Source organism: Lepidochelys kempii, chromosome 2, assembly GCF_965140265.1.
Source record: "Lepidochelys kempii isolate rLepKem1 chromosome 2, rLepKem1.hap2, whole genome shotgun sequence".
NCBI classification, from domain to species: domain Eukaryota; kingdom Metazoa; phylum Chordata; order Testudines; family Cheloniidae; genus Lepidochelys; species Lepidochelys kempii.
The window spans coordinates 32,478,956-32,494,624 of record NC_133257.1 but is presented as its reverse complement, the minus strand read 5'-3'; the positions used below and the strand labels follow the sequence as shown (position 1 = coordinate 32,494,624).

Genomic DNA, 15,669 nt, shown 5'->3' with positions numbered 1-15,669 from the left:
TTAGTCAGCAGGACTCACCAATTTTTACCTCATAAACACAGAAAGGTATACACAATTTATCTACTGGACATGGATTGGTTCTGCTGAGTGAATTCTTGAATTCTGCTTAAAAGCAACAAATTTTGCTATTTCTAGAAACACCCTCTCTTCCAAAGCATACAAAATTTACAAAACCTTAACGCTATATTTAGAATATAGTTTAGGCACAAAGTATTTTAAACACCAGTATTTTAAACTCTACTTTAAAGTATCTCAGGAGCTGATGAAATCCTGTGAAGGTGCGTCAGTTTAAAACAAACAAAAGACCCCTACCCACAACTCTGAATTAAACCACTAAAAACAAAAGCAACAAATGTGGAAAACCAACAACAAATGTAGGAGATAAGAAAGCAGATTAGCAAAAGAAAATACACGTTTTGATCAGCAGACAGTTAATACAGCCTCTGATAATGTACTGCTTTCACATCCCCATTATAATTAATTTGATTAAGCTCCACAGCTTGCATTGTGATATGACACTTATCAAGGAACAAAGTGAACTTGGCACTAACAACAATAAGTCTTCTCTAGTCATATCATTTCTGACCTTTAGACACTTCAACAACCAAGTCAGAGTTTTAACTTCAGCTGCAGAAAATGAATGGTTTTATTGTACTCCTCTTTCCTGTTACTGTTTGTTATTTTTAACAAGCTATACACCTAAGGCTTCTGTGTGAACTTGTAATTTAATCATTAGTATGGAAAAAGTGAACCTCTAAACATTTTCTGGATCTAGTTCATGCTGCCAAAGAGACATTTTTTCCTTAGATGTATCAGATGTACCTTTCAATGCAGTGTCTTCTACAGGATCAAAATGTTCAGTATTGCCAAAAGTAGCAGCTGCACATGCAACAGTACTGTCTATCACAAGGGGCAAGATAACCTCAGCTGTGAGTTGAGAATGTACCTCTGCTAATCAGTTTGCAGCTGACCATCCCATTAAAAAAATGGAAGGGGAAGGAAAAACACTGGAAGGGGTGTACATTTGCCATCACCTTCAGCCCCCAACTAAAACCTCTCCAAACATCTCCATCAAAGATCTACAACCTATCCTGAAGGACGACCCATCACTCTCACAGATCTTGGGAAACAGGCCAGTCCTTGCTTACAGACAGCCCCCAACTTTAAGCAAATACTCACCAGCAACCACACACCACACAACAAAAACACTAACCCAGGAACCTATCCTTGCAACAAAGCCCGTTGCCAACTGTATCCACATATCTATTCAGGGGTTCACCATCATAGGGCCTAATCACATCAGCCACACTATCAGAGGCTTGTTCACCTGCACATCTACCAATGTGATATATGCCATCATGTGCCAGCAATGCCCCTCTGCCATGTACATTGGCCAAACTGGACAGTCTCTACGTAAAAGAATAAATGGACACAAATCAGACGTCAAGAATTACAACATTCAAAAACCAGTCGTAGAACCCTTCAATCTCTTTGGTCACTCGATTACAGACCTAAAAGTGACAATTCTTCAACAAAAAAACTTCAAAAACAGACTCCAACGAGAGACTGCTGAATTGGAATTAATTTGCAAACTGGATACAATTAACTTATGCTTGAATAAAGACTGGGAGTGGATGTGTCATTACACAAAGTAAAACTATTTCCCCATTAGCTCAGTGGTTTGAGCATTGGCCTGCTAAACCCAGGGTCGTGAGTTCAATCCTTGAGGGGGCCATTTAGGGATCTGGGGAAAAAATTTGGGATTGGTCCTGCTTTGAGCAGGGGGTTGGACTAGATGATCTTCTGAGGTCCCTTCCAACCCTGATATTCTATGATAGGCAGGTGATTGAACTGTCTATGTTTATTCCCCCCCCCTTACTGTTCCTTACAGGTTCTTGTCAACTGCTGGAAATGGCCCACCTTGATTATCACTACAAAAGGTTTCCCCCTCCCCCCATTCTCCTGCTGGTAACAGCTCACCTTACCTGATCACTCTCCTTACAGTGTGTATGGTAACACCCATTGTTTCATGTTCTCTGTGTATATAAATCTCCCCACTGTATTTTCCACTGAATGCACCCAATGAAGTGAGCTGTAGCTCACGAAAGCTTATGCTCAAATAAATTTGTTCGTCTCTAAGGTGCCACAAGTCCTCCTTTTCTTTCTACCAGCAATACAGTTTATATTGACATTAAAATACATCATTATATCTGGTAAAATGGTCTAAACAGTGCAGCACTACAAATTACAGTAAAAATGATTAGCAAAAGTACATCTAAAGAAAATGTGCAGGATCTGTAATATATTACCCCTACATCTGAATTCCTTATAAAATGATAGCTACAACTTAACTCTATGGATGCAGCAGCAGTTGATGTACTTTGACAGCATAAAAAAAGATCCTCCTTCATCCTATCTGAATGTTTCTCCTATGACATAATTCCCAGAGGCCTCGACATCGTATCACAAAAGCATTTAGACAGGAAGGTCCACAAACTATTTTTAGTCAGACACTTCATCGATCTCCAGAGAAAATGAAGATTTTTCCTATTATCAAAGCTGCTTTTGCTAATTTCTCCCCTCTGTCTACAGTCCAAAGTGGAAGTCATCGCAGTCCCTTGCAGCTGATAAAGATTCTCTATCTTACAAGGTATAAGCAGTTTAGGAATAGAAATAGTGACGTTCCCTGTAATATATGTATTAAACCATAATATACATGGAAAAAAGAAACTGTAAACAATAGTTGGTTCAGTTACAGAAGTTTAAACATTTGGAAATAAAATCCATGAATAATCCTTGTAGGAGTAAGTGTCTGATCCTTCAATAGCACAGAATGTTACACTCCACCCATTTTATTAGGCCTGCTTTTACAACATAATCTCCAGTAGAAGGCTGCTATAACTTTGGTGACAACTAGAATGGATTATATTACAGTGATTATTGTAAGAGCAACACCCTTTAAAAAGCATCCAGAGTCTGGATTCTAATAATAAATGAGAGTGCTGGATATGCCACCCCATAGTCTTTTGTAGTCATATTTTATATACTGGCTTTAGGGCCACCCAAATCCCGGTTTGTGGCTATGAATCACTGCATAACCCTACCCAGTGTTTTGTGGGGGACAGTTGTGATGGTGGAGGATGAAGGCACACTTATGCTCCAAGATTTGTATGACATCTCTCAATCCTAATATTCTACTGTCTCTATATATGTGGAACGCCTATTGATGTCAATGGAAGAGTAATTTATCAGGATCAAGATATGACATGCAGATTTTGTTTTTAAAATACCACAGAATCTCCTACGATGGAACGTGTTCTCTTTATTCAACAGTATTTTGGGCTTCTGATTAAGGACAAGGTTCTTTCATTCTGTTTAAACCTTGCAATACTTGTTGACACACATGACACCATTTAACTCAATACAAATTTGTATTAAAACCATTTTAAAACAAAATATCTTTGATTAAGTATTTTTAATGAAAGATTCAAACACAGCGCTTCTTAACAATGAATTAAGTCATTTTTGTTATCAGCATACACAGAGGGGACAAACTTGGGCTCCAGAAAGGGGAAGATGCCAGGTGCTTGTTTCCAAAACCCACTGAAGTCAATAGGAACCTTTCCACTGACTTCACTAGGCTCTAGCTCAGGCCTTTAGAGCTCACAGTGCTGACTGATATGTAGAGCAGATGACAGGGACATTCAGAAGGTCAAATGTCTTGGCTTCCCAAGCAGTTGTACGGTGCAGTAGTACAAGGGCAGTCATTTTGTACAAGGCAACAGTGGAGGAAGAGAGAGAAGCAGGCAGGAGTCTGCACTTCCGTACATATAAACTTTTTTAACCTCCACATTTAAAACCTCTCTCTAGAAATATATAAACACTAACCAGTAAACTAACTAAATTCCCAAATCATTCCTATGCCCTAGCAGGAGACCCTCCAAGTAAAGAGCACTGAAAAATGGACACAAAGGACCAAATGCTGCTCTTGAATAAGAGCCACAAGTGTGTATATGAAAGCAGAATTTGGCCCAATGTATTTAGAAAATGAAGATCAAGGTGCCACACAGCTATGCCAGACAGAGCATCTACAGCAATGGGTTTCACAAACAAACTTGCACAGCTTGAGAAGGACTCTCAGATGATATCATATTTCAGATGATACAGTTCAATCAAATGGAATAAAGAAGGACTGTGAAAATGCTTTTGATATCAAACGTGGGGGCAATTTTAAACACACTTATCTGACGCAATAAATGTCAATAAAAGAAAATATAAACTCGGAGTCAGGGGAATACGCTAACAAAACATTCCTTCTGATGAAAACAGATATAAAGATAGGGGGATTTTAACATATAAGGAAACTAATGATAATAACCTTACATTTGGTCTCTGCATTGTTGACCCATTAAAATGATCCAATTTTCTCTTTTTTTCTCCTCAAAAATATACAATTAAGCATGTAGTTTATCAATGCTCCACTCTGGGTAGCTTTCCTAATACACAATCTACCTCACTGTCCTAGTGAGAAATTATTTCAGCTATGACTGAAGGTACAGCATGTTAACTGCATACAGTGAATGAAGATGTCTCTTCTGTGAACCTGTACAGATCCTCAGACTCAGTTATTTGCAGCTAGTATTAAATGTAGCTTATTCAAACTGATTTAAATAAGTATATATGCATGGCTAAATCCTGTTTTCTTTACTCACACAAGCACTCTTCCTGAACTCACTTTGAGCATCAACCAATAACTGGACCAATCGGCAAAATAGTCTAAATTTGACTACGCATGTGAGTAGTGTGAACAGGATATAATAATAGAGAACTTTCTGCTGCAGGCACAGTGAATTTACAGTGTAAACACAGTGAACGTAGAGGCCAAGATTTTCACAAACAAAGGCCTAAACTTAGGCTCTGAACTCTGTTTTTGAAAATCTTGGCCAGAATTTTCTAAATGAGTAAGGTGCACCTATTGTAACCACTAGTTGTCACCTAACTCCTAGATGATCAGTAGTACTATGTATACTTATTAACAAGGAGATATTGCAGGTGAGAATAAAAGCCCAGAAGAGTACTTTGCATTTGAAATAAAACAGCTCCTCTAGCTCAAACAGCCCTTTACTTCAACTGATTATTAAAACACAGGTACTTAAGGCTAAAGCATCTCAGCTAACCAACTATTTCTGCATTCTTTTCTTAAGTCAATAAGTTAAGTCTTAAACAAAGATGAATACAAAGACTGAGAAGACAAAACATCAGCACTAAAATGATGATTAAAAAGATGAGCTATTCAGAAAATGAAAAATGAAAAAGGATGTGTCCCCCAAAACTGACTAGCTATTAAAAACTGTTTGCAGTGTAGTTGTACCCCTGTTTATCCCAGGATATTAGAGGGCCATGGTGGATGAGGTAATATCTTTTATCAGACCAACTTCTATTGCTGAGAGAGAGAAGGAAAATGAGGCTCTCATAAAGCCTTCTTTGGGAATTCCAGCTAATGAATCTGCCTTCTACGTTATAAGACACAAAGAGGGGAGTTAAAGCTTGTCTCTTTCACCAGCAGAGGTTGGTCCAGTAAAAGGTATTACCTCACCTACCTTGTCTCACTATTAAAAAGGCAGACTAAACAGACTGTGGAATTTAGTTACTCTAGGCCAAACATTGCCTTCAATCCATAAGTAACTCCCCTTGTATGCAAGGTCTTGAAACAAATTTTGAAAGAGAAAGTAGTTAAGGACATTGAGGTAAGCGGTAATTGCGACAAATCACAACATGGTTTTACAAAAGGTAGCTCATGCCAGACAAACTCGCTCTCTTTCTCTGAGAAGATAACTAGTTTTTTAGACAAAGGAAATGCTGCAAATCTAATTTACCTGGATTTCAGTAAGGTATCTGATACAATTCCACATGGGAAATTATTAGTTAAATTGGAGAATTTGGGGATTAATATGAGAATTTAAGGTGAATATGGTTAAAAGGGAGACTACAATGGGTCATACTGAAAGATGAACTGTCAGGCTGGAGGAAAGCTACGAGTGGAGTTCCTCAAGGATCAGTCTTGGGACCAGTCTTATTTAACATTTTTATCAATGACCTTGGCACAAAAAAATGGGACTGTGCTAATAAAATCTGTTGATGACACAAAGTTGTGAGGCATTGCCAATATGGAGGAGAACCAGAATATCATACAAGAAGAGCTGGATGATCTTGAAAACCAGCGTAATAGAAATTAGATGAAATTTAATAGTGCGAAGTGCCAGGTCATGCACTCAAGAACTAACATCATGAATTTCTGCTATAAGTTGGGGGTGTATCAGTTGGAAGAGACAGAGGAGAAGAAAGCAGTGGAGTGATATATCTTGACTTTAGCAAAGCTTTTGATATGGTCTCCCACAGTATTCTTGCCAGCAAGTTAAAAAAGTATGTATTGGATTAATGAACTATAAGGTGGATAGAAAGCTGGCTAGATTGTCGGGTTCAGTGGGTCGTGATCAACTGCTCAATGTCTAGTTGGCAGCTGGTATCAAGCAGAGTGCCCCAAGGGTTGGTCCTGGGGCCGGTTTTGTTCAACATCTTTATTAACTATCTAGATGATGGGATGGATTCCACCCTCAGCAAGTTCACGGATGACACTAAGCTGGAGAGAGAAGTAGATATGCTGGAGGGTAGGGATAGGGTCCAGAGTAACCTAGACAAATTGGAGGATTGGGCCAAAAGAAATATGATGAGGTTCAACAAGGACAAGTGCAGAGTCCTGCACTTAGGATGGAAGAATGCCATGCACCGCTACAGGCTGGACCAACTGACTAAGCAGCACTTCTGCAGAAAGGACCTGGAGATTACAGTGGATGAGAAGCTGGATATGAGTCAGTGTACCCTTGTTACCAGGAAGACTGATATTGGGCTGCATTAGTAGGAGCATTGCCAGCAGATCGAGGGAAGTGATTATTCCCCTCTATTCGGCTCTGGTAAGGCCACATCTGGAGTACTGTGTCCAATTTTGGGCCCCCAACTACAGAAAGGATGTGGACAAATTGGAGAGAGTCCAGCAGAGGGAAACGAAAATGATAGGGGGCTGGGGCACATGACTTACGAGGAGAGGCTGAGAGAACTGGGCTTGTTTAGTTTGCAGAAGAGAAGAGTGAGGGGGGATTTGATAGCAGCCTTCAATTACCTGAAGGGGGGTTCCAAAGAGGACGGAGCTCAGCTGTTCTCAGTGGTGGCAGATGACAGAACAAGGAGCAATGGTCTCAAGTTGCAATGTGGGAGGTCTAGGTTGGATATTAGGAAACACTATTTCGCTAGGATGGTAGTCAAGCACTGGAATGGGTTACTTAGGGAGGTGGTGGAATCTCCATCCTTAGAGGTTTTTAAGGCGCGGCTGGACAAAGCCTAGGCTGGGATGATTTAGTTGCTGTTGGTCCTGCTTTGAGCAGGGGGTTGGACTAGATTACCTCCTGAGGTCTCTTTCAACCGTAATCTTCTATGATTCTAAGACCTGGGTGTATTGGTTGATCACAGGATGACTATGAGAGGCCAATGTGATGTGGCCATGAAAGAAAACTAATCATAGGATGCATCAGGCAAGATAGTTCCAGTAGAGATAGGGAAGTGTTATTACCATTATATAAGGCACTGGTGAGAACTCTTCTCGAATACTGTGTTTAATTCTGGTCTCCCACATTTAAGAAAGATTAATTCAAACTGGAGCAGGTGCAGAGAAGGGCTACTAGAATGATCAGAGGAATGGAAAACCTACCCTATGAGTGGAGACTCAATGAGCGTGGCTTGTTTAGCCCAACCAAAAGAAGGCTGAGGGGAGACATGATTGCTCTTTATAAATACGTCAGAGTGATAAATACCAGGGAGGGAGAGGAGTTATTGAAGTTTAAGTGCTAATGTTTACATTTATTTAAGTTATTTAAGTTTATTTAAGCGCTAATGTTGACACAAGAACAAATGGATATAAACTAGCCAACAAGAAGTTTAGGCTTGAAATTAGACAAAAGTTTCAAACCGTCAGTGGAGTGAAGTTCTGGAACAGCCTTCCAAGAGGTGCTATAGGGGCAAAAAAACCCAAAATAACTTCAAGACTGCCCTTGATAAGTTTGTGATGGGGACTGTATGATGAGATTGCCTACACTGGCATGTGGCCCATCTGTGACTGCTAGTAGCAAATATTCTCAATGGCTGGAGATAGGACACTAGATGAGGAGGGCTCTGAGTTACTACAGAGAATTCTTCCCCAAGTGTCTGGCTGGTGGGTCTTGCTGACATGCTCAGGGTCCAACTGATTGTCATATTTGGGGTCGGGAAGCAATTTTGCCCCAGGTCAGATTGGCAGAGACTTCAGGGGTTTTTGCCTTCCTCTGCAGCATGGGGCATAGGTCATTTGCATGTTTAAACTGGAGTAAATGGTGAATTCTAACTTGAAGTCTTTAAACCATGATTTGAGGACTTCGGAAACCCAGCCAGAGGTTCTTGGTCTATTACAGCCCCAGGAGGGGGTGCGTGAGGTTCTGTGGCCTGTGACGTGCAGGTGGTCAGACTGGATGATCATGATGGTCCTTTCTGGTCTTAAAATCTATGAGTCTAAATGGAGTTGTACACACAAATTAAGAGTAACACTCCACCCTCAGTGTCTTATTACTTAGAAGGTAGATTCATTCGCTGGCATTCCCAAAGACGTCTTTAGGAAACCTTAATTTTCCTTTGGAGCAGCTGTAGTTAATGGGCCATAAACTGGATTATCTGTCTATCAGTTTAAAGTGTGCACCTTTCTCCTGATTGACAAGGTTAGTCTGGTGTGTAGTTCAAAGCCAAAAGTGTAATTTATGAGGAAAACATGCAAAACATGGGGAAATACTCAGAAGTAATATAACCAGCTTATGTTGCTGGGAGAATGTTTTTCACAGCTTGACATTTGAATCCTATGGCTGACATCCAAATCAAAGGAAAGTAGAGGCTGGGGGAAGAGAAGTGCTTCGCTGTCAGCTGACAAGCAGCACCTATTGAAGCCATGCAAACTTGTTTAGTAAATATTACATACTGCTATACAAATGTAATTTGCCTGACCTGTTTCCAGAAAGAGTATCTAAAATACATTGGACAGAAGCAGTCTATGCCTCAAAATCTATTTTTATCAAGAATTTAATAGATAGGCATGTTAATACCCATACACCATATCTTTGTGTGAATTTGGAAAGGGCTCCTACCACAAATTGAATGAGTACATTATACTAATACTGTTAAATATGCAATAAGTTGCATAAACGTATATTAAGGTCCCCGAGAAGGAGTCTTCTAGAAGAGAAAGGGGGAAATGATTCCCCAACCTTAAATCTGAGCTCAGCAAATATTAATACCCCTCCCCCAATGCAGAGTTTACAGAGCAAAATTAAGTGTCTTTTTTGCACTGTTGAGTGGTATTTCCTTCCCTGATGCCTGCCTGCCTCCATGATTGCAGCACTATTACTGTTCCCAGAGGTCCTGAACCCTTTTATTTTCTGCCCACTGCCTGCCTGAAACAACATTAGCAGGCCCCAGAAGATTCTGCTCCTGTCAGTTACAGAGGGAGAAGAACTTGAAGCCTTCTGGTATGCAGGAGGGCCAGTGCAAGCAGACAAGGAAAATTAACAGGCTCAGAAGCTCTGGGGATACAAACAGCAGAGCCATATGCACAGTGCGCTAGGGAGGAGAGCTGATTTTATATTTTTTTTAAAAGGGCTTTCCATAGTAGAAGAGCACAGTGTCAATGATAAGGGAAGAAGGATGGGTAGAAACTTTTCAAGTGAAGGGGTGAAGGGAAAGGAATTATTCCAGGTGTTGATTCACTTGCAGTTGCTATTTACCAGTTAGGTAATTTTTTCATTTTGGATTCTCATATCTGTAATGGTGGTTATGGGAGGGGAGGGTTTTAGCTCTTTCAGTGTAATGCTCACAGGCTTTTTTCATCACCATAACGTTGACCTCCTGATGATCTTTCCACCTCTCCCAAAGTTATTACTTGTTAAGCTTAACCACCATTGCTGTGTATATCACTTTTAAACCAGAAAGATGACAGGTCCCTGTTTGGAGGTTCTTACAATCCATACTGGACACAACATGGCAAGGGATGACCATAAACAAAAGTTGGGAAGGAGGTACCAGAGGTCGAGGGAGACAGGAGTGACCAATCTCAAGGTGCATTTATTGTTATGTTATGCATCCATCTTGTAAGTTCCTCTTTTTAAAGAATACACTCTTTAAAATTGGAGGACAGTTAGGCAAGGCCAGGTTGGTGATCAGTGATAAGTTTTAAAGTGAAAGCAGCAAGTATTGAGGAGGCCTCTGTCAGGTCAAATTGTGTAGTGCACAATGTTGGAGAGGATGTTCCAGGCAAACCAAAGGGGTGACATGAGGAAAGACACACAGCTACTAGTAGGAAAAAACAACGAGCATCAAGATGAACTAGCATAGGGCATGTGGAGTGAATAAGAGATGATTAGAGACAGGATGCAGACATTAAAAACTGTGCAAGGCCTTGTAGAGAAAGAGCTTGAATATTGTACTTCTGAATATTACTGTAACTGGTGCCTTAGAAATGTCAAAACAGCAGATTATATATATACACACATTGAAGGAGGTAAGAAGCTATTATGGGAATTCAAAGAGAGGATTTATATGGTTGGAGCAGCAGCAAATAATTTTGGTTGTAGTACGTTGGATGGACTTCAAAAATCAGAGATGAAAATAAGGCAGACCAGAAAAGAGGACGTTGCAATAGTCACAGTGAGAGACTGTTGGGGCATGGGCAAAGATTCGGGCACTAGTGAAGAAGGGACACATTTTGGAGATATTATTTTAAAAATATAATTCTAAAAGGCACCATTTTAAAAACAATTTCAGTGGAAGTTTCCTTTAGGCAACTCCTATATCCTGTGTACAGTAATATGTGAGGAAATATATAAACTCATAAATTAAAAAGCATAAGATGGATATTGAAAATATTATTCCTATCTAAGTTAACTATTTTTGCATGTATTTTAGCTATTCTATCACTATTTAGGGAAAACAATACAAAATAATTTGGATCCAATTTTGGAGGGAAAATCAGAATTCCCATTAGAAATTATTCTATTCTACAGTCACTTGGAAAAAATAATTGTATCTTGTGGTTTGGCAATTTTGTGAATGGACAAAAAAGGAAATTCAGGAAGTTATTCTGACAATTTAAGAATAACAAAATACCTGTTATAACTACGATGTTGTGATTAGCTGGAAATATTAAGGAAAAATTCTGTATGAAAGACTAAAAACTAAAATCAACTCTCTCCCCCTCAAAAAAAGTCTTCAAAATGAGTTCCTGCATAGCATGTACCAAGGAATTAAAAGAAATAGTCCCTGATTCTGCAAAAATATTTGAACATACATTACTTTACACACTGAGTACTCCCACAGAATCAATAGGGCTATTCACAATGCATAAAATTAAGTATGTGCATAAGTTTTGCAGAATAGGATCTGAAAGTATGCTAGATTCTATAGAAGCAATTGCGTAATATTAGATGTTTGGTTTAAAATATTATGTCATAAAGGGTAATTAGATATGTATTTTAAAAAAGTCTCACAAATGGCAGTCTTAGCAAAAGACCTCCCATGTACTGTAGTTCAAGAATTATAGTTTATTTTTGCCATCTGATACATCACTGAGCCATTGTACTTTCCACAGGACCTGTGTTCTGTATGCTGTATGGGTAGCTACATATGGTCCAGTTATCAATGGAGCATCTTTACATTTCTTTGGAAGAAGGTTGAACTTTCAAACAATGTTAATTTCATTTTAACACTAAAGATTTCAGCCACCATTTTGCTGCCTGGCCACATTGGTTTATATTCTGCTACCGATCCACATATAGAACACTACATGAAATCAGTGTGGAGTTCTGTATAAAAAAAACAACCACAGTATATGACCTAGGTCTGTAATCCACTACGGCAACTAGCCCTCCTGTTCCACATATCTAGCTCCTTTGGCCTCAGATTTGTCCACATTCTCTAGACAAACACCATAGTATTTAAGACTCTTTCTTCATCTAAATGTACCTCTAATAAACTGTTCTGTTGCAATAAAGATGCCAACTTTTTAGCAAAGGATAGGAAAGAAAAGCCTTTAGAATTTGAAATGGAAACATCTGGTGTCACTTACAGACATATATGAAAAAAACAGATACTGGATTTCAGTGGAAATCAATTTTTATTTTTGTCTGCAAAGCACTATGCATGCCTAAGGTACCATTTATAATTCAATAAATAATAATAAACAAATAGGGCATTAAATGTTCTCACTATCCCCATCAGTGACTATACTAAACATATAAAGAAAAGCAATTGCATGCCAACATATTATTACTCTCCAAACACGTTACACACACAGGACCTGATTCTCCAATCATTAACACAAACGTCACATATGTCAATGGAGTGATTCTTAATTTACCCTGGGGTTAAATGAGAGGAAAATCAGGCCAGACATCTCTGTTTTTGCACAACCACTGTGTATCTGGTGATGGTACCTGAACAGAAGCTGTTGCTGCTGATGGTCCTTGCTGAGCCTCCAGAAGAGCTGCAGGGGTTGAACTCTCTACTCTCCTCCTCTGAGAAGGGTGACTCAGAGGCTGGGGACACTTTCTGTTGTTGTTGCTGCTGCTGGGATACATAAGGCCGAAGTAGCAGGCGGGGGATGCGGCTGCGGGAGATCTCCTTCTCCTGCTGCAGTTTCTGCTCCTACTCAAAAACAAACAAGGAGAACATAACAAAATATGATCTACATAAGTATCATTCCCTGTTGTGTAACTCCCAATCATAAACACCCTCCCAAATACCCCAGGAGTAAACTCCCACCCACAACCTCCCCCCAAATACCGCAGGACGAACCTCTTCCACACAACTCCCCCACAAATTCCCCAGTGTAACCTCTTCTACATAAGCACCCATCATCCCAAGTACCGCAGGAATAACCTATCCCAACTCATATTTGAGCTCCCCTCCTTACACATACATTGCTGGAGACTCCTTTATGGGGAAGGCTCGGGGGAGATGACAGATGCATCTGTCTCTTCAGAGACAACAGAGGGGGACATGGTAACAATTTTCAAATGCATAAAAGGTTGTTACAAAGAGGGGGGTGAAAAAATTGTTCTCCTTAACCTCTGTGGATAGGACAAGAAGCAACAGGCTAAAATTGCAGCAAAGGAGATTTAGGTTGGACATTAGGAAAAACTGCCTAACTATCAGGGTAGTAATCATTGGAATAAATTGCCTAGGGAGGTTGTGGAATCTCCGACATTGGTGGTTTTTAAGAACACGTGAGACAAACATCTGTCGGGAACGACCTAACTATTACTTAGTCCTCCCTTGAGTGCAGAGGACTGGACTAGATGACTGACTGAGGTCCCTTCCAGTGCTACACTTCTGTGATTCTATGACTCAGCCCCTTTCACCCAGGGATGGTGGCAGTAATTTCTCCTCCTGCTACTGCTGCTCTCTGCACGGCAGGTGTGGTGGAAGGTGGCCCCCAATGAATACCGCCTGCCTGGCCTTTGCTTATTGAATCAAGGGCCTGGATACCATCTCTCCAGGGCTACTCCCGACTCAGGGCCCCCTAGCCGTTCCCTGCCAGCCCCGATCCCCTCTCCTCAGAGCCCCCTGCCAGCCCTGACCCCTCGCCAGCCTCGAGCCCAGCTCCAAGCCCCGTCAGCCCTGATCGCCCTTCCTCGCAGCCTCCTGCCAGCCCCAATCTCCCCTCCTCAGACGCTCCGTCAGCCCCGATCCCCCCCTCCTCAGACCCCCGCCGCCCTCCTCAGACCCTAGATCCCCCCTCCTCAGACCCCACCAGCCCCAATCCCCCTCTCTTCAGACCCCCCAATCTCCCCTCCCCAGACCCCCCCGCCAGCCCCGATCTCCCCCCTCCTGTCAGACCCGATCTCCCCTCCTCAGACACCCCCCCGATCCAATCCCCGTCCCCGCCAGCCCCTTCCCGCCGCCTGCGCGTCTCCCCCCGCACCTGCACTCCTGTCACCCGGGGTCTGTCTCCCGGGACTCGCCACCTGCGGCCAAAGGGCTCCGGGGCCGCCTCGCCGGCCCTGCTCACCTTGCTGCCCTCCCGGAGCGGTCCCATCCCGATCCTGCCTCAGTCGGGCGCGGCCCGGGGGCACCTGGCTGGGAGAGATCGGACGGGAGACGCGCTGAGCAAGGGCTGCCGCAGGGACCCGCCGCTCTCCGCTCCGCCAGGCGTGCCGAGCCCAGCCCAGCCCAGCCCGCTGTTCCCCGCCCCGACACGTGGTGCCGCCGCCGCCTCCGCGGCCGCCTGTCGGGCTGGCCCGCTCCCTGCTGCGCGGGGCGCTCCCGTGCAGCCTGTGGGCCGGGCTGGGTTCCTGCCCCGGCAGTTCCCCCCGTCACCGAGCCCAGGGAGCGACACCCGGGGGCCCGGCTCTGCCACTGCCGGCCAGGTGCCGCCTCCTGCCGCCCCGGCGCCTGGAAGCTCTGCTGCCCCCGAGCCCGCCTCTGCGGAGCCAGGCCGGCGCGGCCTCCGGGCTGGGAGAGGTCAGTGCCGACACCGGCAGCCTCCGGTGGATGGGTGGCAGCAGGCGCCTCTCCCGGCATGAACGGCAGGAAAGCAAGGCCGGAGTTCGTTACAATTGCCCGTCCCCGCGTTTGCCGCTAGGAAGGCAGCCAAGGCACAAGAAGGGGGGGGGGGGGGGTTGCCACTTCATTTTTAAGCAACACATTGCAAGGTACCTAAAATTGCTGTATTCTGTCTCTCCTCCATGCTTCATGTCCGCTGCCCCAGGCCCCAGCTTTACTCAGCTGAGTGGGACTACTCGATCGAGTAACAGTTTTTGTAGCTCACGAAAGCTCATGCTCAAATAAATTGGTTAGTCTCTAAGGTGCCACAAGTCCTCCTGTTCTTTTTGCGAATACAGACTAACAGGGCTGTTACTCTGAAACCAGTTTTTCTAGGGTCGGAGTTTCAGCCCTATGCTGGTCTACGCGGGGGAGGAGGCTCTGGAGTCTCTGCCTAGGGAGCTGTCTGTGGGGGCCGGTCTGCTTACAGGATCAGTGCCGCTTACATTGTAAAATTCTTTGTGGGGGGGGATTGTGTTTTCATAGATTGTGCCCAATACAATGGGACACCAATTCTGATTGGTATTTCTGGGTGCTGCTGTAATATAAATATTAAACAACAGTGAGTGTTTAAAAATAACTGTTCAGAAATCAGTCCTTTTGTGGTGCAATGGGAACCATATAGGCATCCCAGTGAAAGGAGATGTGCTTCTCAAAACCTGCAGGAGCAAACGTTGAACTTTCTACTTTGCACAGATAGAAGTTGTCAGGCTGGTTGTTTAATACACAAACAATTAGATTACTAATTTATTAACCTGATAGTGGGATTAGATCCACGTCTTCTCCTTTGCTCCAAGCTGTGCTGTGCCAATTAAAATCAAGCCAGCCAGTACCTGACATTGCCAGTATTCTCTTTCAGCTCAGCTCTGTAAATCACAGAGGTGAGGGGGTCATTATATTTATAAAGTACTTTGAAATCCTTGGGTGAAAGGTACTGTATAGTTGGAAAATATTACACAGGTGTATTTATTTGAATATATATTCATAGGCAGCCAGGCAGAA

At 42.6% G+C, this 15,669-nt stretch overlaps 1 protein-coding gene across 4 annotated transcripts in view; it reads right to left on the bottom strand.

Annotated features, from left to right (window-relative positions):
* The window catches only part of SYBU (syntabulin), a 55,268-nt gene extending 40,254 nt beyond the window's left edge, over positions 1-15,014 (bottom strand). The window contains exons 1-3 of one of the 4 annotated variants that reach the window (XM_073330298.1): positions 14,782-15,014; positions 14,048-14,202; positions 12,558-12,768 (exon numbers count right to left, since the gene is read on the bottom strand). In XM_073330298.1, the coding sequence (XP_073186399.1) occupies positions 12,558-12,768; positions 14,048-14,161 (325 nt within the window). In that variant the 5' untranslated portion in view covers positions 14,162-14,202; positions 14,782-15,014. Of the gene's footprint in view, positions 1-12,557; positions 12,769-14,047; positions 14,672-14,781 lie in introns of those variants that run through there. The other 3 variants (XM_073330300.1, XM_073330297.1, XM_073330299.1) reach the window with 3 other exon arrangements.
* Between the last annotated feature and the right edge of the window lie 655 nt (positions 15,015-15,669).